At 41.0% G+C, this 25,230-nt stretch overlaps 3 protein-coding genes across 11 annotated transcripts; 2 read left to right on the forward strand and 1 right to left on the reverse strand.

The window, feature by feature from the left end:
- Positions 1–148: 148 nt before the first annotated feature.
- Positions 149–13,955, forward strand: mtf2 (metal response element binding transcription factor 2). 6 transcript variants are annotated; one of them, XM_077723907.1, is made up of 20 exons: positions 149–239; positions 2,447–2,654; positions 2,716–3,184; positions 3,503–3,706; positions 6,369–6,418; positions 6,489–6,723; positions 9,179–9,365; positions 9,450–9,531; positions 9,727–9,837; positions 9,913–10,013; positions 10,240–10,358; positions 10,430–10,525; positions 10,621–10,689; positions 10,766–10,889; positions 11,045–11,112; positions 11,192–11,350; positions 11,449–11,560; positions 11,652–11,710; positions 11,822–11,923; positions 12,158–13,955. In XM_077723907.1, the coding sequence occupies exons 9-20, from the start codon at positions 9,762–9,764 to the stop codon at positions 12,510–12,512; spliced, it is 1,440 nt and encodes a 479-aa protein (XP_077580033.1). In that variant the 5' UTR covers positions 149–239; positions 2,447–2,654; positions 2,716–3,184; positions 3,503–3,706; positions 6,369–6,418; positions 6,489–6,723; positions 9,179–9,365; positions 9,450–9,531; positions 9,727–9,761; the 3' UTR covers positions 12,513–13,955. The 6 variants fall into 6 exon arrangements, with proteins under 6 accessions (XP_077580033.1, XP_077580034.1, XP_077580036.1 ...); XM_077723908.1 differs by lacking the exon at positions 149–239 and adding an exon at positions 400–475; XM_077723910.1 differs by lacking the exons at positions 149–239; positions 2,447–2,654; positions 2,716–3,184; positions 3,503–3,706 and adding an exon at positions 4,257–4,913.
- On the reverse strand, positions 367–7,392 carry dipk1aa (divergent protein kinase domain 1Aa). Of its 4 annotated transcripts, none has more exons than XM_077723914.1 (6): positions 7,345–7,392; positions 4,675–4,809; positions 3,992–4,099; positions 3,749–3,925; positions 3,549–3,680; positions 367–3,167 (listed from the first exon to the last, which is right to left on the reverse strand). In XM_077723914.1, exons 1-6 carry the CDS (start codon positions 7,345–7,347, stop codon positions 2,487–2,489), a joined length of 1,236 nt encoding a protein of 411 aa, XP_077580040.1. In that variant the 5' UTR covers positions 7,348–7,392; the 3' UTR covers positions 367–2,486. The 4 variants fall into 4 exon arrangements, with proteins under 4 accessions (XP_077580040.1, XP_077580039.1, XP_077580038.1 ...); XM_077723913.1 differs by lacking the exon at positions 7,345–7,392 and adding an exon at positions 7,113–7,234; XM_077723912.1 differs by lacking the exon at positions 7,345–7,392 and adding an exon at positions 6,505–6,950.
- Positions 13,956–14,274: 319 nt separating the features above from the next.
- On the forward strand, positions 14,275–24,555 carry ccdc18 (coiled-coil domain containing 18). Its single transcript, XM_077725306.1, has 26 exons — positions 14,275–14,724; positions 14,874–15,016; positions 15,109–15,215; positions 15,342–15,470; positions 15,538–15,634; positions 15,731–15,852; positions 15,918–16,206; positions 16,318–16,405; positions 16,571–16,788; positions 16,873–16,983; positions 17,052–17,183; positions 17,275–17,409; positions 17,484–17,561; positions 17,959–18,075; positions 18,147–18,314; positions 18,933–19,063; positions 19,505–19,668; positions 19,855–20,068; positions 20,682–20,781; positions 20,867–20,998; positions 21,112–21,225; positions 21,293–21,430; positions 21,771–22,112; positions 22,514–22,924; positions 23,295–23,367; positions 24,351–24,555. Exons 1-25 carry the CDS (start codon positions 14,721–14,723, stop codon positions 23,307–23,309), a joined length of 3,699 nt encoding a protein of 1,232 aa, XP_077581432.1. The 5' UTR covers positions 14,275–14,720; the 3' UTR covers positions 23,310–23,367; positions 24,351–24,555.
- Positions 24,556–25,230: the final 675 nt, after the last annotated feature.

Here is a 25,230-nt window from a genome sequence, read left to right on the forward strand (position 1 = left end):
AAGCTTCGATAAAACCTAAAACAGTAGAAGTCCCTAAAATAACAACATTAAAACTGAAATTATTTCTGATTTAATTATTATAGTTGTTGACACAAGTGGAGATCCAATTGGTTTAATATCAGGAGGGAAAAATAGTTGTAAATCACTAGTAGAGGAAATGTACAAAAAAGCACACGCCGTCATCCAAGCAAACCCTGTTCACGAAAAGAAACCCCAAAAGTCATCCAAAAGAAGAAGAGGTAGGCCTATTTTCTCCATTTAAATTTTATTTTCCCTTCAAAACAGCATGCCTCACTTGAACATTTAAATCATGACAACAGTTTGCGTCATACCATTTTTTTTGTTTTGAATGTTAAACGACGGTGCTTTTTGTTGCTCCTCTTTGACCAGACGGAACCGTGCCAAAATTGTCCCTGGCTCAAAGAAAGGACCGTGTCGCCCAGAAAAAGGCCAGCTTCTTACGAGCGCAAGAGCGGTAGGCCGGCGACGGTTAGCGGTCTCGCTAGGGGGGTGCTTCCACCACAAATACATTTATCCCAAAGAACCACTTCATTGTTTGACTTTAGCTGGAATGATCTGGACAAATAGCATACTGAGCTTAATCATACACATTTGGTCCCATCACTTATCAACACACACATTCCTTACAAAAAGAACAGCTAAAATGTACACTTGGACCTCTCCATGTGAGTTTAAAATTAATAATTAAGTTTGGATATTTATTCTTTAACAAAACTCCATTGTAAAAATAGACTGTTTGCGCCATGATTTTAAAATCATACACTTGTGGTCGTAAGTTTTGAGACCTTCTACCATGTACAATGAAAAAGTATCTCAAAACTTGACCAAGGGTGTCATTGTGAAATGTTTTTTATTACTAAAATTATTTTTTATATAGATATACAACCATACATACTTTTATTAATTGATTAAAATCTAAAATATAGTTAGTAGCAATGGTTGGAACTATTGCTGCACGCTTTATATATCCAATCTAAGTACTCAAATTCAAGACTACATTAAGTATCCAAAACTGGTAAATCAAGACTTGATAGGAGCAAAAAAAATCAACGAGATGTGTTAAACTTTGCAAAAAAAACAAAAACGCTAAAATTTCATCCATCATCAATTCAAACAGCCATTACAATATTTGATTAAAAAATGACCAAGGCATGTGGTAAGACATCAAAATAGCGTGAACTGTAGTCCCAGTTGTGCAAAATCATGCATATTTCCTTCTTTTTTTGACAACAATCCACAAAGCAGCATTGATTTGAGTCCCAAGTCAGCTTTCTTTGTATAAATATATATATGTATGTATACAGCATTATCATGCAGTCACATGATTGGAAAATTTGCTTTACTTGCAACATTCATAAGACTTCTATTTATCACATTATTTTGTGGCACTAATACGTGAAATGAGGATTCAAAAATAAGTGGTTAACGTTAAGGAATATCCAGCTATTCATGTGCAAAATAAGTGCTGGTTTCTATGGAGGTGTACTGCATTCACTTGGGTATTCTTAACTTATTTTTGGGAGGTTGGGAAAAAAATGATAAATATCTTAAAATAACAGCAGTGAGTTCTTCTTCAGACACAAACCAAGTATTCAGGAAATGGGAATATTTATACTTCTTTTTTTTTAGCAACACCCCCAAAATAAGAGAAAATATAATTTATGGAATGAAGCAATATATATATATAATCTGTCTAAATCTTTCTAGAAAGTGACAACAATGTATTTGCTTGCAAGGCCTGGAATGTCACATGAAAAATGTGATCATCATTCATGAAAACTGACAATGAGAATATGTAAGAAAATCTAAACCAGTGTTATTGAAGTTTTTAAGATGTAAGAAAAACCTTCCTTTGCGATCCACAGCGAGTGCAACGTTAGTTCCGACATTTCAAACCAACATCCCAATGACTCATGCAAAAGTCATCACATTAAAGGGGAACCTTCTGCATCTTGAAATACCACAAACTAATATATGAAATCACTTCCATTGACAGCAAGAGACAAATCCATTTTAACTGGAATGGCTGGCATTGAGTGGTCATGTTTCAATGCCATTGACGGCGATGGACGTCCAATCCATTTGAACTGTGATCGGACATCCCTCCCACTCAAACCGCATTGGACATCTATGCAGCCAGTGTTGATATACATCAATAAAAGCCTTTGGCGTTTATCAAACTCTTGTAATTAAGCTTAAGTATTTCAAAATATAAATGCTATATTTAAATTTTCATTTGAACCTATTTAAAATTGAATGCATTTCTACTTTGATTCAAATGTGTAAAATTGTGCATTATGCATGGATTGGCCCTATAGAAAATCTTTTGTAAAAATTAAAAACACTGGAAGCGGCATTTGCCGGAATGATATCGTTACAAACTGAGAAAACCTTCATGTGCTCTCCCTTGTCTTCATGTCATCAGAGCGTAGCTGGACTCGAACCCGGACCCGACTGGCTGCCGGTCACGAATCCTTGGTGTGGGAGATCTGTCTCCACAGCAGAGCCTTCAGGTTATTGAGCAACAACGAGTGCTCCATGTTCAACTGCCCGGCGCGGCCCTCCAGGGCCATGCAGGCATACAGCTGCCTCTCCAGTTCTTCCCGCAGGGCGCCCGGCGCCCCGTGCAACAGGTAGTCCTTTAGCGCCCCGCAGGCTTTAGCCAAATTGGGCCTGAGCGGCTCCTCTCCACAGCGCCTGCGCGCGGTGTCGCAGGCCGCCCGGCAGTCGGCGCCGTACACGCAGTCGTCGTCCGTCCGGCAGCTCAGCGCCCGCATGACCCGACGGAACTGGCTCTCGGACACCAGCGCCCGGGCGTCGGTCAGCCGCAGCTCGTGGCCGTCGGTGTGGCCGAAGCGGGCCGCCGCCAGGTCGCAGATGAAGAAGCTGCCGTACGTGCCGTGGAAGATGTCCTCCACCAGTTCCAGCAGGCCCATGGAGATCTTGGCCTTGCGGGGCCAAGAGGGGGCCAGCCAGCGGTCGGCCGCCCGCCGCAAGCCGCCGGGGAACCAGGAGACCGACGGACCCGGGGAGGACAGACCGCGGAGGGGGCCGTGGGGGACCCGTTCCGTCATGTATAGGTCGCCGCAGTAGCCCAGGAGGCGAGGGGTGTGGCCGCGTTCTTGGAGAAGCAGACCCAGGAGAACCTGAAAGGCAAGCGCGGGTGAGTTGGCGTTAAAACAATCACACCAGAATGAAGCGTTTCAACATGAACTCAGTGACTGCCAGTTCTTTTGGTTTTGATTTATGCTGAAATGCCTTAAATGACCTGTGTGACCTTTGACCTCACTACCCTCAAATTGAATCCCAGTTAAGTTATCCCAAAATGCCTTTTCTTACTTGTGTGACCTTTGACCTCATTTCCTTCAAATTTGATTATTGCTTTTTATTTTATATAATTTCATGTGTTAGAAGTCTTTTTTTTTTCCAGATGACCAACATATCCAGAACGTTTGACTGTAATCCTTTCATTTGTTCTCAGGTTTTCTTGAACCCAAACCCACGGCAGAGCGCGAGACGTGACCAACCTCATCAATCTGCAGAAGCGCCCATACAGAACGAGCCTCCGGCAGGGACACTTTCCCGTCTTTGTTGCCGTCCGCCACCGACAGGATGACGCCGACGACGCCGACGATGTTGGCCTCGTCGCCCAGCTTGGACTAGAAACAGCCACGCAAAGTGTCAGGTAAGAACCAACAAGGGCAACAATTGTCTTGTTTATTCTCACCTTGACGTGATTAAAGACCATCTCCCGGAACTTTTCCACCGACGTTCCGCGAGTCGGGGTATCGAACGCCGGCGCCTCCTTCCGAGGCTCCGGCTCATCGCCCAGCTCGCCGTGCATAACACTCCCCAAACGGCAGCGAATGATCCCCTCGCGATCGCCCCAGCTGCCCGTGTATACCTGATCAAATGCCAGTGAGATACTTTTCGATGAAAAAAAATGAAGCAAAATGGCGGCATTGCCTACCTGATTGTTGGGGAATGTTGACAAACACCTGCTCATGTAGAAGGTGTCTTTATCACACAAGCTGCTGCAAGCCGAGCCGTCGATGATCCCTTTTTTGTATTTGTCGCACTAGAAAACCCGTGAAAAAACATTTTAAAAAATGGAATCAAAAGGGTTTAATTGGATGCTTAGATCAAATATACCGTAAAACCTATTTCAATGACATGCTATTTTTCAAACTTTCCCCCGTAGTGCCGTTCAATTAGACTAATTGGACAACACCCTCTAATTATTAGAAGGTGCCGCTCAATTAGAGGTGCGGTTTAATTAGAGGGTGCCTTTCTATTAGAGGTGCCGTTCAAACTGAGGTTTTACGGGAGCTTTAAAACCAGATAAAACGCCTGCGACCTTAAGCAAATGTTTATACTCGGGTTTGTTTACTCTTTTTAACCTTAGTTTTGGGACATCAATTTGACATTCCCCTATGATTCAAAGTGCAGTTTTTTTTTATTATTATTAAAATTTGGCTTAAGTATTTCCATATAATGTGATTTTTTTAACAGGAATAAAGATTTATTAAGGCACTTTTTACTATATATTAGTCTTGTAATATTGACCCAGACAACCAGCTGACATAAAACATGAAGAATGCTACGGGCCCCAAACACACACATCAACAAAGTACATGCAAACGGCAAACTCACAATGGCGTTTTTGCACTGGCGTCCTCTGCACAGCTCCGTGTAGGCCGAATATTGAGCGTAGAGCACCCAACTCCCCACCAGCACGGTCAGCCAAGTGAGGAACAAGTACTTCACCCTCACAAAAGAGATCCGAGCCTGCCAAAACAAACGACAACATTTATTCCCCGAAGGCATCGCGGTGTGTTCAGGTTCTGGCTTCTCGCGTAACCAAGGCAGTCGGTGCAGATGTCGTCGTTCCGGTATGTCGTCCTTTTTGAAAATACCAAACATCCCGTATTGTGGGAATGTCATTTTGTGACCGTTGACGTTGTAAAAATACTGGTTTGAAAGATAATCAAAGTGAACAAAGGATATGCTCAGCGAGGATTGCGAAAAATGTTGCTTAGCATGAAATCTAATGGTCAGAAATGAGTATTCGAAGCAACGTAAACAGGAATTCACTCCGAAAATAAACACTGTCAAAACAAAGTAAATAACAAACAGAGACAAGTCTTCAAAATTGCTGTGTTAACAGGATTTAGCGACTCCAATAAGAGCCAAACTGTGGTAGCTTTTCCCTGAAAAAATGTCAGGATGAAGCGAAAAATGTTCACTCAACTCCGTGCCAAGTATGGCAGCTCATTTTTCAGAGGCTGTGATTTCTGACTCGAAAGCGCCTTGGAAAAAAAACTGCTACTGTTTTAACAAGTCACGCTATGTGTAGGCCATCCTCATCGACTCTTTTAAAGATTAGACGCACGTGATCGGTGTGCAAATGTCACGAGGACTCAAAACATGGATGATAATTGAGTTTCCTAGCTTGACTTTTATTAATGTGACCTATATAGCATTTCACAACAATGGGAGGCAATTTGAGACCATGCCAGTCCAAATATTTTAACTCATAGGCCTTGAAACATGAGCTTTCATTTCCAAAACTCCCTGTTTTAAATAGATCAAATGCGTTTACATTTTTGCCACATGACAATTGACAAGTTTACTGGAAAGCAGCCTTGTTTCTGGGACAATTTACTTTGGGCGACTGTCCAATGAGGTCAACCTGTATTTCCAGGGATATTCCGACAAGCTACATTAGCATCACTTGACCTAAATATTATATTTTTGACCATAACTGGCACAAGTTTGGGTTTTTCCAAGGCCATTGGCTTGGTCCAAGTGGATATTTTGAAATAGGTTTCGGGATACTTTTGGAATTCCTGCAAGGATGACATCAAGTATGCGAAATAGCAAATGATGGCAAAAAACTCAAGCAACTCAAAGGCGGCATAAGGAATCTCTTGTGGCAATATTTCAAAATAAACTAATTTCTGGACAGCTTTGGTTGCGCAAAAACAAATGCATAATCAAGTAATAAGCCAATCAAATGTCAGCATTTGAGTAATGTTATTTTTGAGGATCCTACTCCTCATTGGAGAACAGATCATCTTCATATTAATTATTGATTTATAGTGGAATTATTGTTGCCTGTATTTTATGAAGCCAATTATAACTGGATGCAAAATCTTCAGCCTAATGTGTGCTGCAGAACATGCATTCAGTTTTCCTTTGCTCACCCTACAAGCAATATATTTTTTAAAAATCTGATTTGTACATTAAACCTGAATGTGGCTTTTAAGACTTGCATGACTTGGTTCAATTCCACCTTGTAATTCAAAAACCAAACCAAAGCAAACTCTAACGTCTGATGTTTTCAGGTCAAGAAGACAACAGTTAACATTCTTCAGCCATGATAAAGAAAAATAAGGTAAGAACGCTGCTGTCCATTTTTGTATTTTATTTTATTTTAAATACAATCCATTTTCATTGAAAAACAGCCCGCTGCTGTCTCACCTGGAAATAGAAGGACTTCTTCACCCAGGCCCGTGGAAACAGCCGCTTCGCCATCACAAAAATAGATCATCGCAAACCTGGAGAACGTCATCAGTCACGCCAATGCAGCGTGGACAACTGACGCAAATTGAATGGACGTCATTTCATTACGCCGATATCATGTCGCTGTTGTGTCTGCGGGATCATTTGCGGCAAAGCCGATCAAGTTCCAAACCCGAGGTAAGAAAACTGAAAACAGCAGTCGGAGCCGACGAGGGTTAGTGCGCATGCGCAGACACAACTAAGCAGTATGGAAGGAGGGAAAAAAAAGAAACATTTGGTAGTTTCCAACTCGTGAACCGATTCAGTTATTTATTTATATTAGTGCCGCATAAGATTAAAAGTCGGACAAAATGAAGTCAGGGGATAGTGTGATGCTGTATCCGTTATCTTTCACAATAAAAGTAATTGTGAGGCGTCTATTAAAAATACATATAATTTAGGTATTATTAGTGCTATTTTACTGACTTTTAAATGACTTAAAATAACCACTTAGAGAGGACTATGGTTACTTTGGTAATTGCAGACAGAACACCAATTACATTAACACAATCACTTAATTAACTTACCATGCCTCCTTTACAATGTGGGAAGACAGCAAGTGTAATAATAAATATAAAACAATAAATAATACATAAACAAGAGATGCAACACGTGCAACCCTGACCAGGATACGTGCTGTTGAAAATGAATGGGAAAAAAAGTTGGAACAATAGATGATGTAAATGAATGCTGATGTTCTGGTAAAGCAAGTTGTTAAAGTTAACAACATGGACGTCCTGACAAAAAGAAAATATTCACCATGTGCTGTCAATTTAAATGAGTTTGTCCCTAGAAGACACTAATTCATTTGAATAAAGAGAGCTTGGCAGCGAATGAATGAATGTTCTTTTATGCCCCTCTTCAAATAAATTGGACGTTTGTCACCATCAACGATAGACAACGAGTTGAATGGAAGATTAATGAAGGGTTTGGATTAATTAACTTTAAAAATAAGTATCTGTCATATCTTTATTCTGTTTGTACATAAAATTCTAATTTCCACCTGATTCTAATTTCTCTGCATAATATATGCTAATATAAATTGTCAATTTCCCCCAAATTGGAACATTGTTCACACTTTGTCACATAGGTGGCGACAAAACACCCTGACAATAGTTGGCAAACGCAATACAATTAGAAGAAGAAAAATGACCTACGAGAATATATACTAATAAAAATATACAGATAATCACATTTAGTGACACTTTTTAAATGTCTTTTAAGTAATATTATATTTTGAAACGTATACAAAATATGAATAAACGTGGCAAATAAAGTAAACGCCTCGTATTTTGCTTGTATCCCTATTTTAGCCAAACGTCTCATTAAAAGGTGTTGCAATTAGTTGGATGAAGAAGCTATAAAAAAATAAAAAATAAAATTACTAATAATTTAAATTGCTGTAGTTGTCCGAAAAAGAGTTTAACGGATAAGGAAGCTCTTCCCACAATGCACTCGCCGACCATCAGCGGGAAACCAAAATGGCGAACGTGCTCGGGGAAAATGAGCCGTTTGTTATTTTCTGAGAAAGGCCGAACGTCGACGCGTTACAGCCGCTCGCTTTTGCAATAAGGTTCCAGGCGAACCGAGCGGAATTACGAGAGCCAAGAGTGAATTATTCACTCTGTTTATTCTAGCGAAGTGCCCAAGCGGAGGTGCCCGAATGAGGTATTGTTTTCATGTTTTCCTGTGATGTGGGGGCCGCGTCTGTCCGACTGGTCTAGTGGCCTGTCTAGAGAGCAGCCCGAAGATTAATGAAGCAAACACTACGACTTTATTTCTACGAGTTTTGACTGGTACAAAATTCACGTTTTGTTTTGACAAACTCCCTTCAAAATGGCTTTTACGGTTTACGTGGTTGCGGTTGCGCACAGCCCTTGAAACAAAGGAAACTCAAGTATATTCACATACGCCATTTAAACTCATTGGGTGCTAATGATGAAACGAGGTTGCATTAAAAATGAGCTGTTTTTACATTGACTGTGCATTAGCTTGCTCAAATTATGCATTTATATGCAACATTGAAATTGAGGGAAAACGTAAACAACCCCTCAACTCTTGTAACGGCTCTTTATTTTTTTTCCCTCCCAAAAAAGGAACTTTTTGACTACCATTGACTGGGATACATGTCCAATCCATATTTGGCGTCTGCCTCCGTTAACAGAACTAAAACGTGATGATTCGATGCCAGGCATCCCAGTTTAAATTCATTTAATGTATGTTGCTTTCAATATCCAATTTGAATGTAAGGACTGTCAGTAATCTTTCTCTGCCAGGTCCTCCCTGTCAAAATGATTTGGACATCTAACGCCGTCAATGGCAAAATATGCAAAAATACCCTAAAAAGTACAGATTTAATTTACTGTTTATTTAATAAAAAAAGTGACATTGCTGTTTCACTTGACTCTGACATTTTCCAATGAACTTGATTGTGGTAGTTTTTTGTTGACGTTAATCTTTAAGAAATGTACATTGCACATTAACTCCTAAATAATGACTCAAATGAAGCTTCTGCTTAAGAGAAAAAAGTATATTGTAGTACGTATTTAATAAGCCATTTTAATTGCCCAAGTCTTGCATGTCCTTCTTTTAGAGACTCGGGCGTTTTGAGTCATCTGTCCGTCCATCAAAGATCCTTGCGGCCACAACAACCGGCTGCTCCCTTGTCCCCCACCAGCCAAGCGAGGGTGGCGTACGGCGAACAGGACAGGTTCTCCGAGGGGCAGGATGTCTTGGCCCGCTGGTCGGATGGCTTGATCTACCTGGGAACTATTGCTAAGGTGAGTCGTGTGCCAGAAAGTACAGAGAGAAATTTCACAAAAAGAAAGACTAAAATGTGTAAAATATTTTCATGGACTCTGTAGATAGATCGAGACAAGCAGAGATGCTTTGTGGTTTTTGAAGATCGATCTAAATCTTGGGTTCTCTGGAAAGATATTCAGACAGGTAAGCAAAATGGCTATTATAAACATCCACCTACCCTCTTGAGTTCATTACAGTCTTATCTCTCCTGCCGTGGTTAACTGTTCACTGCGTAAATTGCATTTTAAAGTTTTTTTTTTTTTTTTTAGCCTAGGTGTTTATAGTTTTGGCTTTATTTGTTGCTAGCTAATTTAATTGCAGACAATGCCACATTTTTAGGAGATGAAGATGAGGAGGACGACGAGGACGATGACATGGTGTGCTCAATCTGTCAGGATGAAACCTCCGAAGAGCCTAATGAGATTGTAATTTGTGACAAGTGTGGGCAAGGTACCCGTTCTTTTAAAAACAACTAGTTTGAGTGTTTTCTATTCAATAACTGTTATTGTGCTTATCGTCACTCAGGATATCATCAGCTTTGCCACTCACCCGTCATCGATGCCTCTGTCATTGACTCGGACGACAAATGGCTTTGTTCGGAATGTCAGCTCGCTGCTTTCCCAAAGGTAACTCTTCATTTTATTGTGATGATTCACCTTAAGATTTTCCCTTCAAAAACCATGACTAATGAGGTGAAAATTGTGAATCAAGGGTCTTATACGAGAGAAATTGTAAAAATCAATGATTTTAAGGCAATTTTAAGGGTACGGTTTATACGCGGAGATGGCTAATATACCAGAAAATACAGTGCCTGAAAAATATGGTACCTAACATCCTTTTCCCCCCTCCTAGCAGGAGGACACACAACATATGGAGCTGTCATTCCCATATGTCCCAGAGGAACTAGTGTGGGATGAAGACCACCGAACGAACATGCAGCAGTGCTACTGCTACTGTGGAGGTCCTGGAAAGTGAGTCACCTGCTCAGCATCATAGGGGCACTCGCATTTGCGAGTTTCTTATTCTGAATTCCATCTTTTAGCTGGTATCTGAAGATGCTGCAGTGCCATAGATGTGAGCAGTGGTTTCATGAAGCCTGCCTCCGTTGCTTGCCGATGCCAATGCTCTATGGTGACAGGTGAGATGCAACATGATGTTTACTTACCATGTGCCGGTGTTGGTAAATGATGTTTGTTTGTTAAAGACATTGTGTTTGTTTTTTGGGGGCTGCAGGTTCTATGTTTTTGTTTGCTCTGTTTGCAACGGGGGACCAGAGTATTTGAGCCGGTTACCTCTCAGATGGTAAGTTGCTTCTTAATCATTCTGACTCTTCCGCTGGGAACATGACATTTTGAGTTCCTGACATCAAATTTTGCAGGGAGGATGTGACACATTTGAGTCTATACAATCTTACAATGATCCACAAGAAGAAGTACTTTGATTCTGAGATGGACTTAATGGCATACATCAATAACAACTGGGAGTTGCTACAGCTTGGAGAGGTAAGGGTAGAAACAAGAATGTTAATTCAATGACGCCAATAGACTTGCAATCCGTTTGACCGACCCAAATGAATTGGAGGCCTATTGTCGTTAATGGCATGTGTAGTTTATAGTGCTTATTTAAAGTTGAAATTCTGTTGTTGTTACATCAACAGCTGGCGAATACTCCAAGATCAATGCGATTTGCCAATGTCCTTGAGGCATTAAACAGAAACACAACCAAGTAGGTTATTGTCTGTTGTCACCGCATGTCTTTAGCCAATAAGATCCGCAAACCTTTGCCATTCCGTGGCCTCTTGCAGGTTCATGTCAGGGAAGGAGGTGAAAAAGAAGAAGCACTTGTTTGGACTTAGGATTCGATTCCCCCCGACTCCTCCAATTAGGGAGCGTCCAGTCAGCACACTGGAGCGCCCCCCACGTGGCTTCAGTGCCAACTCTAAAAAAGCACCCCCTGGCATGAGGTAAGAAAGATATTACGGTAAAGAAAAGGCTTATGAAGCATTGTAGGAAACATTAAATCTTACAAGGACCTACTGAAACCAAGTCTGTCTTCTTGCAGTCCATTAAGCAACGGCGCAGAGAAGAGGTCCAAAAAGAAGATGAGGAAGCAAGCGACACGGTCCCTGGAGAGGCAGGCCAAACGCAAATGTTCCAATGAACTTTTGTCCCGGGTGTGTAACTTTTTCATGGGTGCGGGCTGGGTGGGTGTGCTCCAACGCTCACAGACGTGAGTAAGACTTTAAATATGTAATCTTTTGACAGGAACTGGGAAAGTCAGCACCACTAGAATCCCACACCTTGGATCGCTTTTCTTCCATAAAGTAAGAGAGTAGGAGAAAAATGACAGTAGCTGCCTTATAGATATGCTTTGTCGGAGCAATAAGATGACAATTCCTCCATTTTTGTTTCTTACCTTGTGGAAAAAAAATCAGGAGCGAAAGGTCTTTAGTGTCATCTCAAACCTCGGACGTGGAGTCTATCGGAGCCTTGAGCACCACGGAAACTACCTCAACTAGCCTCTCCAGGCCGTCCAGGTATGACAATTATAATAAAATAATTATATTAGTCTTGTTTATTAACATCCTGATGTTTACATGTGTGGGTATCACATTTTTGGATTTCACAAGGCTACAATGTTAAATTTTGGACTATATGGGTGTGGTGTCTGTCCACTGTGGACATCATTTTTTTCACATAGTACATCATGTAAAAAGATAATTGTTTGTTTTTGCTTTTTGTTAAAGTTTTCTGTTCTGCCAACTCCGCAGTCAGTGCAGCTCCAGCAAGACGCCGTCGACCACTTCCACTCTGCCTTTCGCCGCCCCACCGTTAAAAAGGAAACGAGGGCGGCCACGGCGGCCCAGACCGCTCCCCGGCCCGGCGGAGCCCGACGGCGCCGCGGCAGAGGTGGCCGCCCCGCTTCCGGGACTGCATTCTGCAGACATAGTTCACGGCATGGATCCCAACAGCCAACTGTCCCACCTCAAGAGCTCCATCAGCACCTATTTCGGAGCGGCGGGCAGGCTGGCTTGCGGGGAGAAGTACAAAGTCCTGGCTCGGAGGGTCACCCTGGATGGCAAGGTGCAGTACTTGGTGGAATGGGAAGGGGTCACTGCCTCTTAGACTGCAAAAAGTGACTTGACTGTGCACTCTGCCTGAGCGCGTTCATTCAATCGTCAGCTTTCTAGCATAATAGCCTTCCATCTTCAACTAAGAATTGACACTGATATTGACACACCCACCAGCACATTATTATAGGGATGCCACAAACGATATTTTGATAATTAACTCATCGTCAATTGTTTTTGCATTAGTCCACTCATTAGATATTTAAATCAGGTTATTCATTGGTATTACTCAATATCTACCAGGACAATTTGTTTTAATGTTTTTTTTAATATTACTATTCAAAATGGAATGAAATACAAAATATTTAGTTTTCCTTTTGTTTTTTTAGCAGAAAAATTACAAATCCTCAATTCAAAATTGGCCGTTGACCGCTTAAAAAATTTAAAACTATGTCTCTCATAACTATCCAAATAGTCGTAGGCAGTCCTATATCGTACATTGAAAACGGCTTGGGTATGATGCTACAAGGCTAACGTAAAAAGTACTGGTTGGGTTAGGACAAGAGTGTTGGGTAGCTTTCTGCAAAGTTTACTGGTTCAGTGCAGTTCACTGTGAATAGAAGACATGCAAAACAAATCTTACAGTTTGTGGGTAAATATCAGGCGTTTGGCATATTTGTATCTCTTTGCTCTTATTTTTTTTTGTCGTCGCTTGGAATGTTTACAAGAAGCAAACTTGTTCAATGCACTGCAGCTGTAGGCTTTCAATGATGGTGTTATATTTTCAAACCAGTTTATATGCTTGTCAATTTTAAACCAGCTGAGTATAAAACTACATTTTACTTTTGAGGAATGTAGCATGAATTCAATTGATACAAATGCCAATCTGGAGCAAATAAGGGGAAGTTTTGTTTAGCCACTGATGTTGCACCGCGGACATTTGGTGTCCACTCGGATGACATTTATTTTTGTACAGTCTTTGCAGAGTTATAACCTTCCTCGAAATTTCCTGCTATTTTCCCATCTGCGAGTACCTCCTTGTTTTGCAGACTTCTGTTCAGTTTTTAGGAAGGTTGTGTCAGTTGATGGGCTCTTCGGGAAGCAAGTAAAGACATGCGCTGCTGGAAATTTTAATTTTATATATCGAAGTATGTATGTACTACATTTATTTTTTACTTTTTACAACTTAACTTTGCTGTTTGGCCTGGCAAATGCCTGATTTGGATTATATGTAAACAAAATTATAGCAGTATCTTTGATTTAAGATTTTCAAAATGTTTGGTTTTACTCCTTACAACAATTAACAAAAAAAAGAAGTTTTTGAGCAGATTTTGTTTTTAGGATGTTGTAAAAAATGAATTGAGCTTTCATTTTAGGTTCCCCAAAGCTTTTGGCAACTAAGTATATGTTATAAAGTTGTGTGATTTGAATCTTTAAGGACCTATTGAGTTTTTACTTTGTTTGATAATCAAAAAAAAATAAAGTGCTTCATCAATAATTGTCTCATATTATGCAATTTCCCCCCACACCATTTTAAAAATACTGATTTTGTAGTTCCATTTAATTATATTAAAGGATGGTTTTATGCTTCAAACTATAGTCTGATTTAAATTGCACTTATAAATACTTTCATTCAATATTAAATCACTTTTTTTCCTAGGTGGGCTGTCCTCATTATTCGTTTTGGGGATCACCATTGGCTATTCCCTCCTCCAACCACAGTCGGCAGTTTATGTGATTGATGGGCATTTCTACCAATCATGTTTTACAACGATGTTCTATCCAATCCCGAACGAATTTTAAAAACATGAGACGAGGAGTTAATGTTTTTATAGTCAATGCTAACACTTGGTCGAAGTTGAGTTTGCAATAGTTTTCTCCTATATTTTACTGGAAAAGCCATTAACATCAAGCTAATATACAACTTACCAGAAGTTCTTATCTTGTAGCTTAACATTTTAAAAGTTTTCCGCGTCGTCGCATCTCACGGTTAGCCACATTTTGTTTATTGTCGGGGTGCTGACATGCTACCAGCTATTTGACAGAAATGTATCATGCATTATTACTAAAGTGTTCAAGTACAACTGCGGACTCCGTTATTATTTAGAATGTAGTTGGAGACCCTAAACGCTCACTGCTGTAAAAGTTGTTTGTCATTTAGCTGGTCGCCTAGTAACAGTGTTTTATGTAGTTTGTCTGTGGATATAATTGAACAAACTGCACGAACTCGTAATGGACTTTCTTAAGGCGCACGAGACAACAAATGGGTGAGTAGCACTTTACAATGTACAAGACATACATATTGACCACTTGTGCAAAAAAAGGCAATTTTCTCTATTCTGCCATTTGTTTATAAATTTGTGCAATGCTGCAGTCTAATTTACGCTTAACCTGATTCACCTGGCTTTTCTTGAAGCCGTTCATGAGATGGAGTCTTTTCCTGCAAGGCGCAAAATGGGCTATGCACGCCAAGAAAATGCCCGTGTGGCTATGCAGGATAATCGACTCTTCAGTGAGTTGGATTCTACTCCATATGAACTTCTTTCTGCCAGCTCTCAGGTAAAAAAAAAAAAAAAAAACATTTAAAAAGACTTGGTGATGGAGCTAAAATGAACGCAAATCCTCAATGTCCTCATGGAAATTGTTTCCAGGATCACCTTCGATGCTCCATGGTGAACTCTGCCAACAGTGCATTAGTTACAAATGAGCAAATATGTCAGCTTCAAACTGAGATGGAGACAAAAACTAAACAATTAAAGTAAGTCATGAAATTTGTCCCATTTTACACATTCTAGTATGTTTCATTGGGCTGTTATGCAACCGTGGAAAGAGATATTGAAGGATGAATTATGTGTAGTCATCTTTTTTTTTTTGCGTTTGACAGGGCAGCCGAGCTAAGGGCTGAGCGTTGCCAGGATGAAGCGACTCAAAGCGACATCATGGTCACAACTTTGACTGAGGAAATAAGCGATCTCAGAGAGGAGCTTGCTTTTAAGACCACTGTAGGCAAAAGGTAAGGAGGGTGCCTTTACCAGAGCGACTTATCTCGTGTTCAATGTGCTTTGTTTGATTTTTAACAGGGCCGAACAGCAAAGAAATCAAGCTTTGGAAAATGCAGAAAAACTCAAAGAAGCTTTCCAAGAGTACAAGGCCAACGTTGCTGTTAAATTTCAAAAGGTGAAGCTAAATAATTTAAAAATAATATGATTTGAGATAATACAAGAAAATTCCTTGCTTGAGACAATTTAAGCAATTGATGTGTGTTCATTTCAGGTGATGGAGAATGAAGTCCAATTAAAAGAAAATCTGACTGAATGTAGTCAAGAAAAGGAAGAGTTGCTACTGAGATGTGCTGCCCTCCACCGGGAGAAGGCTGACAAGAATAATACAATCAGGTTTGCATTTAAATTGGACCCATGTTTGTAGGGGTGTCACAATATGTTGGAAAATCTCCTTGCAGCCAACTAAAGGAGGACGTCAAGCAGAGAAAGATGGCCGCCTCCGAGAACTCAGATCTGCGAGCCCAGCTTGAGGATGCCGGTCGTCGGAGTGCAGACCTCTGCAGGCAGCTGACTGAGCGTGGCGAGGAATGCCGGGAGTTGGTCTCGTTGCGCCGGCAAATGGAAGATCTGCGCGCTCTCACGAAGAACCAGGAGCTGTGTTTGGACCAGAGCCGCAAAACAGCTCTGCAGTGTCAAAGTGAAACCGCCAGCTTGGAAGCAATATTAGCGCTTCTGCATCTCAGAGAGGTGCAAATCACTATCTTTATACCCTACATGTTTTTTTTAATACAGCATTCCATAAGATACTTTGATTATTTTTCACTTGCCGCAGGTGACATGTTGCATATTTTTGTTTAGGATGCCTCTGGACCATTGTGTGCCAGACCTTGCATGCTGCCCCCGGTGGACCATGCGAGAACTGTGCATATGTTTCAACTTAAACCTGGTATAGTGGACACTTTAACTTCTTTTAAGGGATGCCCTGGTTTTGATTGTTTTAATTTTTAAAGGATCAGATTCATGTACAAAAAATGTTCTGATTTGTTTTGAATCATTAATTCTTAATAAAAAAAAAAATCTGAACCTGTCCGTGTTGTTTTTTTTTCCTCAGGTGAAGGTTATCAACAGCTCTTACAAGTCCTTCAAGCCAAGGAAGCCGAAGTGACCAAACAGAGCGGCCTGGTGCAGAGACTCCAGGACCACATGAGCCGAGCCCAAGAAGAGATTCTGTCCCTGAAGGCCTCCTTGGCTCAAAATTCTTCCAACTACCAGAACCTCCAAACGGAGCTGATGGACAAAGCCAACCGCGTTACGGCCTCGGAGAAAGAAGTACACATTTTTTTTTAGTTCAATTTCTGTGCCTGCTGGTCACGTATCAACAGTTTTTCTTTGTTATTTTTTTTTCGACTTCAGTTGAAAAGGAAGAGTGCTCGAGTGGCTGCGCTAGAAAAACAGCTACAGGAGAAAACTTCAGCTTACAGTCAGGCTGCATTGAAGAATACAGAGCTGGAAACGCAGCTACAGGTACAAATTGCAGCAGCACAATACATTTGACTACACAAATCTTTTTTATTTTTTGGCTGATGTTGCAGGAGAACATCAGCACTCTTCAACACTACCAAACAGTGCTCAACAAAAAGCAAAAAGAGTACCAGCAAGCTTTGGAAATGTCCAAACAATCACAAAGTCAGCAATGCATTGAGCAGAAGCACAGATTGGATTTGGTAATTGGAATTTTTGGGGGAATATTTTTGCCGTATTTCTCATCGTTGCTGAGAAAAATCAAAGTCAAATGTGACATTTCCACCTTTGCAGTTGCAGCTGTCTCTGGATGAGGCTACTTTGCGAGTGGTGGAAATGCAGCAGGAGCTGAGCTCTCTCCAGAGAGAACGAGACCAGGCTCAGGGTGACTGTCTCAAGTTGCAGAGCACCGTCCAACAAGTCACGCAGGTAAAGACTGTCATTGCACCAACTTGGAACCACATGAGATTGGAATCGATGGCTCCCTTTTGTTTTGCCTCAAGGAGAAGCAAATCGAAGTGAGACACAATGAGGAGTTGCTCCAGAGTTTAAAAGAGCAAGCGGCTAATGCTGCCACCAAGGTCAGTGACACAACATTCAGCACCATTAGACTCAAATTAATCCACGACATTGGAGATGAAGTAGAACAGAGAGAGTATTGACACGCATAGTTGAAAACTAGTAGTTCAAATATATGGTAGTGAATGAGTTACCTATTACAACGTGATGACAAGCCAGCAGTCAGGATTTCAAAGGCTCTGGGCAGATTACAGTTGCATGATAACAACACAGAAACTAAAAAATGGCATTGAGCCTGGACAAAATAACTGGACACCTCAAGAAATGGGGATATGACACTATTAGAAAGAAATCAATGTAATTTTATCTCAAATGCAAAAGATGCTAAGTGCTAACTACACTTGCAAGAGTCAAAGACCCAAAAAATCTAGCAGTTTTGCATGTTGGCTTTGACTTCAGGAGTGTGAGCTCCAGTCCACTCTTTCCACCTGCCGAGAAGAACTGAGCTGGCATCTTCAGCAAATGGAGGAGATGAAGAAAAACTTTGAGTCTGAGCTGCAGAGATCCAAAGACAAGGTTCGCAAATAGCGTTTTCTCCACTTTTTCATGATCCTCTTCCATCCTGATTCACTTTCCCCCCAATTCAGGTGTTTTCCCAGCAGGAAACGCTAAACGGTGTCAGCCGGGTGGCTCAAAGCTCCAATGAACAAAATCTCCAGCTTCAGCTTTCACTTCGGCAGCAGCAGACGATGCTAACGGAAGGTACGGCCCGCATCGCTGAACTGGAGGAGAACCAAAGTCAGCTGCAGCAACAGGTAAGTGCAAAGTTGCTGACTGCTTGAACAAACAATCATCGCTAGGATTGTTTTCGCTGGTCTGCTGAGTTTTTGGCCTCATGGCCACATTCATCTCAAATTTGATATCAAAATAAAAAAAATTCTCCCTAATATTTCATTATGTAACACCAATTACTAAATAGTAACCTCGTTTTGTTTGTCTTTTGAGGATCAAAAAGATAACCTGGGACCCAATACACACTGCGCATAGAGCTTGAAGGCTTTAATTTGGGAACATGACATTGCTTGCAAGGGGAAAGCAGTTTAATCTTGTGATCACATAAATAGAAAACAAGCAATTATAGCTTGGGACTTTGTGTCCAAACTCCCAAAACAAAGATGTTCATTCAGTTGACTGAGCTTGACAAAGTTCAACATAGAGTTGTGATAAGGATGATAATTGCGAGAAGTCACTTGAAATGACAGCATTTGAACTGTAAAACTATGGTGGAAAAACCTATTTGTGCTAAAATGATGGAGTGTTATTCTCATAGTAGTTCTGTCATTTATTTGTTACTGGCTGTAAAAATTTACTGTGTTCTTGATTTGTCGAAAATCGGAAAAATACCAATATATTTTTGTGTTTTTGTTTTGTAGGTCTCTACTTTGGAGATTCAGCTGCAGCGAGCTCAGACATCCCTGCTGGATGAGGCCAGTGCCAATAAGGACAAAGACAACAGCCTACATGAAGTGAAGGAAAAGAACCTCCAAATTTCTGAGATGCTCAAGTATGAACAGCAGTAACATCACATGAGTAGATATCCCAAGTTTTTTATTTATCAAATTACACAATGGCCATTTATATAAGTTTTTGGCTTCTGACTGATGGTTTAAAAGAAATGTTTTGCCATTTGATAATCAAACATTGTCTCAGCCTTTTGTCGCGTGATTACACCGCATCCCATATTGGGCGTGACAAAGCTCCTCTTGCTCCGCCTCTCACGTCCATCAATCTGTGTGTGAGTGTATATAAGTCAGGATTCACTTTGGTTTGAAGCTAATTTTCACACCAATGGCCATTCTGATTTTCACATGACACGTTAAAACATTGTGGCGGCTTACGTTAAAAGATGGGGGCTGTACTGATGATAAGGTGAGGTAAATAGGACTTTGTTTGCTAAATTGTGTGCTGATTGTTTTTTCTGTTGTTGTTCTTTATATCTTTAAAGCCAAGCGACAACGGATGTGAAAAAATACCAAGTGGAACTCTTGTCGAAAGAGTCGGAGTTACAGAGTTTGAGAAAGGACGTCACCATCAAGACATCTCAGATCATTGTCATGGACAAGAATCTGCAGCAGACAAGGACCATGCTCGAGAACAAAAATGATTTGGGTAAGTAGAACGGTGGACATGTTCCAAACTTGCTGCTCTATTGATGGGCCCTGCACTAATCTTGCATCAATACCCTTATTTGGCTCCCCATAAAATGTGATATGCAGTAGCGGCCAATGCTGACTCATACCGTCAATTGCCTTAAAAGCTGATCCGTCAATAGACTCTGATCTCTCCTCCAAACAGTTGTGGAGCTTGAAGAAAAGCTCCATCGATGCGAGGCAGATAATCGCAACAGCGTCCAGAAGGTCCAACTCCTGGAAGAACAGCTGCACACGGTCCAGGAGGAACTAGCCGAGACGATAACTCAACTCCACTTGCTCAAAGACGTCCTGCAGAGGACCCAAAGCATGGCCGACGAACGGCAAACCGAGGTGGAGAAGCTGAGCATACGTCTTAGGTGAGGCTACTCTACTCGTGGCAGACCCTCTTCAACAGTCAAGATAATGTCACGTGTTTGATACTGTTCTTTTCTTCAGCTTGTCGCGGCAATTTTCTACTTTTTATACTGAGGTCATGTGATGAAATGTGTGTGAATAATGCCATCTTTGCCGTTTAAGGCGAAAAATGTCCTGGCGTGACAAATGTGTCCATTTTCTGGATCGTACAATCTTTTTGTAATGCCATTTTTATTTGAAGATGGTACATCGTGTACTACTGTTCTGTAAAGCTGTTTTGTAAGCCACTGCCTGCAGCTACAGTACATGAAGCACTCAAGGGAACACAAAGTATAAAGGTTTCACTGTGACTACAAGACTTTTCTTCATTGGTCTTCACACACTCATTATGGTCTACAAACACAACCACTTTCCTCTCAATAGTGCCGTGATTGTTATAAACACACACAAAAATTAAATTTAGGAATTAATTGCATGTGTTTAAGATCGGTTAATTGCATTTTGTACCATATTTCCTTCCTTAGAAACAAAATATGAACCTATTGTTACTCTGGTTGCCATTTGGTGTCAATAAACGTACAACCCACTGAATTCTGAATGTATGCATGTTCACAGTGAGACCCAGCGGGAGTTGGAAGTCAGGACTCATGAGGTTTTAGACATGGACGTTGCCTTGAATGAAAGACAGGGAGAACTCCAGCGGAGAGCAGCAATGGTAGACAATAAACATACTGTATGCAACCATCTATGACTTCTATACAAAACATTTACGCACTTGTGTCTGACTGTCCCTTTCTCAGCTGGTACAACTGAACGTGGCCATCCAAGAGCACAAACAGGACATGGAGATCAAGGTGAAGACCTTGGAGCACAATCTGGAGGCTAAAGAGGAAGAGCTAAGAGAAGCACAAAAGGACCTTGGTCACACAAAGGTTGGGTGTAGAATTTAATTGAATTGATTGTTTTATACAAGTATAATGAGCTATAAAACCTTAACCACATAGTATTACAACATATAAGTAATCAATAAATAATCTTGTGTCAGGACACCCATCAGCAAAGTCTTGAGACCTTATTGCAGCAACTTGAAGATGCTCAGCATCACTGCCGAGCTCTCTCCACGCAACTCGACGACATCAAACTCCAGGAGGGCGACTTGGTAAGTGCCGTTCAGGAGATTGACATGACCATGGGACGCCCGTCCATAGTGTCAATCTATTGCGCAGGGGGTCAAGCTGCACCAGGCAGAGGGCGAACTGCTACTGAAGGAGACACGCTGGCAACAGTCGGAGGCCAGCTTGCGGAACGCCGTCACTTCTTTAGAGCAAAAGTTGGAGGTTGAGCGAGAGCAACACGACAAGGAGGTACAACACACATTGATAAACTTGACCCACCCCAGTAAGTGTACGTACATTATTCTGGCTTTGATAGTTCCTCCTCATTACGTAATATTGAACCTTTCATTTCTATTTGTCCACTTTTGTTTCCTCATTTTTTAATCTAACTTCCTTGTTGGATGCTTCCATTCCTCCTTTTTCATTTTTATGACACAAAACCTCCACCCAAAGCCATAAATGTCTCTTTTCTGACAGCTATTTTGGATGGGCCCAGGCAAATTGTATGCTATAAACACAAAGGCATGCTTTTGTTATGTTTAGGAAAACAATGTGTCCCTAATTCCATGTTTTTTTTTCCCCCGGTCAGCTGGAGTCACTGCAGCATAACCGAGGTCAGCTCCTCAAAATGTCATCGCACATGTCATCCACACAGGAGAAGCTCACCTCCAAACTACAGCAGCAGGAGATCCAGTTGGAGCAAACTAAGATGGAGCTTGACTGTGCCAAGGCCCAAGTCACTCATGTCCGTAGTCAGTTGGAAGAGAGCCGTAACGGGCTCCTGCTGACGCAAACTCAATTGGAGAAAGTCAAAGCTCAGAACGATGAACTCCAAATTCAGTTGAAAGAAGCCAGAGTCCAACCTGTCCAGCTCCAGACTCCACTCGGCTCTCCTCAAGGGTCTGTTGAGATCTCCAGTGAGTCTATCAAGGTAAAGCAGTCGTCAAGTAAATGTATTCAACTCAGCATCACACAAACCTCATCAACATAGATGTTAAAATAACATTTGCATGTTTGGTATCAAATTTAAGTGGAATGTGTCTCGGACAAATTTGGTTGTTTACACATCCATAATACTTAAAATCCATTTACTAGTTTTGAAATGCTCAAAAAATAGTCATCTATGGTATTAAATCCATGAGGCATGCATGTATAATATATCTGAGCTGTTTAAGGAACCATACTGCAGTCCAATTAGCATCAAAACTGGTCATAGCCTTCAGCCTATAGTAGCACATTTTGCCTGTTTTCCACAAAATGTGTTGAATTGAGACAATAGCATCTTATTCAAGTAACTTGTGCTTTGAAATTCACTAGTGTTTTTCTCCCAAGACAAATCCAGAGACGGCCATCTTGACTTCCCTCCCTTCGTCCGTATCGGACGCCGGCCTAGAGCGCCTGCTCCAGAGCTGTCGCGACGATCTATCCCTGGACCTCCCTCCGAGTCTCAAAGCTACAATGAGAGAAGCGCTGAATCAGCAGCCGTGGGACTCGTCCCGCTCGGATGCCATCGACCACAGCTGGCGGGGACTCGGCAGCACCGAGCCTACATCCAGCTGCGAGGTCTCCTTCGACCCTCTCACCTACAGCGCCACCGACGACTCCAACGTGGAGCGCGCCGTGGCGTCGGGAGGCGACGATCAGAGGCTGAACTCATTAAAAGGAATGTTGGAGCTTGTTACACGAACTTTAGCCAATCAGGAGAAACTGTCGTCGTTAACGGGGAGTGGACACGACCTCCAGGTAAGAATGGAATTTCAAATGAGTATTTAAAACATGGCTTGTTTACAACTGTATTTATTCTCATTAGCATGTATGAATGTCATTGATTTAGTTGTTTATCTGTATTTTTTTACTTGGTATAATACTATTTCTTTCATAATTGTGTTTATATTTTTCGAGAATTATTATGTAGCATTTTCCTAACCTTTAAAGAAAATAGACCAAAAGTAAACATCTGGAAAAGCTGCAGAAAACATGGGAACAGTGTTGCTTAACACTTTGAGTTAGTGGAGCAGACTTTGCTGCATGAGAGGTTCTATTCATTCGCCAAGTGTGTCAAATAACTGACAAAATCTCAATGTTATCTTATTTTATGAACGTTTGTTCTCAGATGGACGCCCAGTGAGACCTGACAAGTCCTGTTTACATCGGCGACTCACTTCTCAACATCTGTTCCTTTCAATGTAAGTTACAAATCCATTGTCTGTCGAGGACAACGGTAGACGTCCAATGGTATTTTGTTTAGACACTGTGAATATTGTATAAGTAGATGGTCTGTATAGTTGAAATGTTTTTCTCAAATACATTTTTATTTCTTGAATATATCTTCTGTTTATTATTAGAGTTATTCTCTAGCGACCTTTCCAAAGTTCTCATCCTGTGCTTGGGCAAGGGGTCGGGTTACCATAGCGACTGTCGCTTTCCAATCCAAACCAAGGAATGTTTGGCTTTGGGTCCTCATTGTAGGTCAAATAGGAAAGTGAAGAAATGCCTAACAACACATTAATGGCATATGAAGAAAAATCACTGAATTCCCTGGTACTGCTCAGCATTCCCACACCGGGTCATGCATGGGGTCAGGGGCCCACTGGATTAGCCCCCTAAAGGCTGCCTTGAAAATTTGCATTCAAAGCCAATTTTACCAGCTTTGTGAAAAGTAGGAAAAACAATTGACCCTACCATTATGGTAACTCGCATTTCCCAGCTTTATTTTGCCCAGGTATACATATTTAGACCAAATTTTTGACCCAGCATGTCCATTAGATATATCGCATGACACATAAAATAGACTCCAATTCTCCATGTGGCCTGAGTGAAGTATTCAGATGTTTTAATAACATCTACTTTTCGTGCCATCAACATTGTTTCTACATCATAGACAGAGGATGTGGTTGATGCTACGGCTAGGCATTTCAGTTCAGTTCCTCCGTACAATTTCCTCTTCTCCATTTGTACACTTAATGCTTTGTCTCCCGTTTGATAGATTGATTGGAACTCCTTTTCCTACATGTCCATTTTTAAGAGCTCGGTCAAGTGATGACCATCTTAAATTGGCTTGCTACAAACAAAATTCATCCACGTTATGTGCTAGATGTAATGCAAAGTATTACATCGGGCATTTTTCTACTATTTGCATCCAAGTAAAATTTCCTTCTTTGTGTCTCAGATAAGCCTGACATGATACGATAGTAATCTATTGTGGTTGAGGATGTGCCCCATCAGCAGTCTGCTCTCCGCCAGTCATTTCCTGTCCAACCATCACACTCACCACGGCGCAACAGTTAGGTACTTCACGTCAACAAATGACCTCAATTGGGTGCTATAGATAGTCTACACACCCCTGCTCAAAAGACAGATTCTGGGGTTATCAAAAAAAAAAGCTAATACTATTAATGTGGTGTAAAACCAGTATGGCTGAATTGGAAAAATAGGTTTTACAAAAGCACCTAGACATCAATTCTGGCCCAACCTTTTATTGATTTAGTGAAATGTAAACTCATCGTTATGTCAATAATGTATACAAACGGTGCACATGGTTCTCTCTGAGGGTTATGTGTTAAGATAGAGTGCATGAGTGGCTGACTGTACAGTGAGACTAGCATTTTAAAAGTACGCTTATTTTGGCATTACAGGATAAGGTACAGGTAAGTTCTAGTTTAGCTCATGTTTGGCTAACTCTTTAAAATCGTTCAGGTTCAAATAATGGGTTTATTTTATTATTATTATTTATTACACTAGGGAACAATTTAAAGACAACCTTTTGAGTAGTGATTGAAATTAATTTTGGCGTGCGGATTCCAAAATTTAATTCCCCCCCCCCCCCCCCCCCCACACACACACAGTTTAGGTACTTACTACGTTGTTATTCTCTAGAAAACAATAACATTGAATACATGTTAAATAATAGTGGGAATAATAATAATAATAATATACATAATTGAAAAATAATAATCATTGTTATGTTAGAAGATAATGCCAATTTTGCTCCTTGGGCAAACAGCCAATAAGATAAATCACCTTTGTAGCCTCCTCCCTCTTTCAACATA

The sequence above is a fragment of the Stigmatopora nigra genome, chromosome 9 (assembly GCF_051989575.1).
Source record: "Stigmatopora nigra isolate UIUO_SnigA chromosome 9, RoL_Snig_1.1, whole genome shotgun sequence".
Lineage (NCBI taxonomy): Eukaryota > Metazoa > Chordata > Actinopteri > Syngnathiformes > Syngnathidae > Stigmatopora > Stigmatopora nigra.

Coding starts and splice junctions, on each gene's coding strand:
- dipk1aa (XM_077723911.1), bottom strand. CDS start 4,965: ATGACATTCCCACAATACGGGATGTTTGGTATTTTCAAAAAGGACGAC. Junction 4,100..4,674: donor GCCAGTGCAAAAACGCCATT/GTGAGTTTGCCG, acceptor CGGGTTTTCTAG/TGCGACAAATACAAAAAAGG. Junction 3,681..3,748: donor TGGTCTTTAATCACGTCAAG/GTGAGAATAAAC, acceptor GGCTGTTTCTAG/TCCAAGCTGGGCGACGAGGC.
- mtf2 (XM_077723904.1), top strand. Junction 10,359..10,429: donor TACTGTGGAGGTCCTGGAAA/GTGAGTCACCTG, acceptor TCCATCTTTTAG/CTGGTATCTGAAGATGCTGC. Junction 10,690..10,765: donor AGCCGGTTACCTCTCAGATG/GTAAGTTGCTTC, acceptor CAAATTTTGCAG/GGAGGATGTGACACATTTGA.
- ccdc18 (XM_077725306.1), top strand. Junction 15,216..15,341: donor ACAAAAACTAAACAATTAAA/GTAAGTCATGAA, acceptor TGCGTTTGACAG/GGCAGCCGAGCTAAGGGCTG. Junction 16,789..16,872: donor TTACGGCCTCGGAGAAAGAA/GTACACATTTTT, acceptor TTTCGACTTCAG/TTGAAAAGGAAGAGTGCTCG.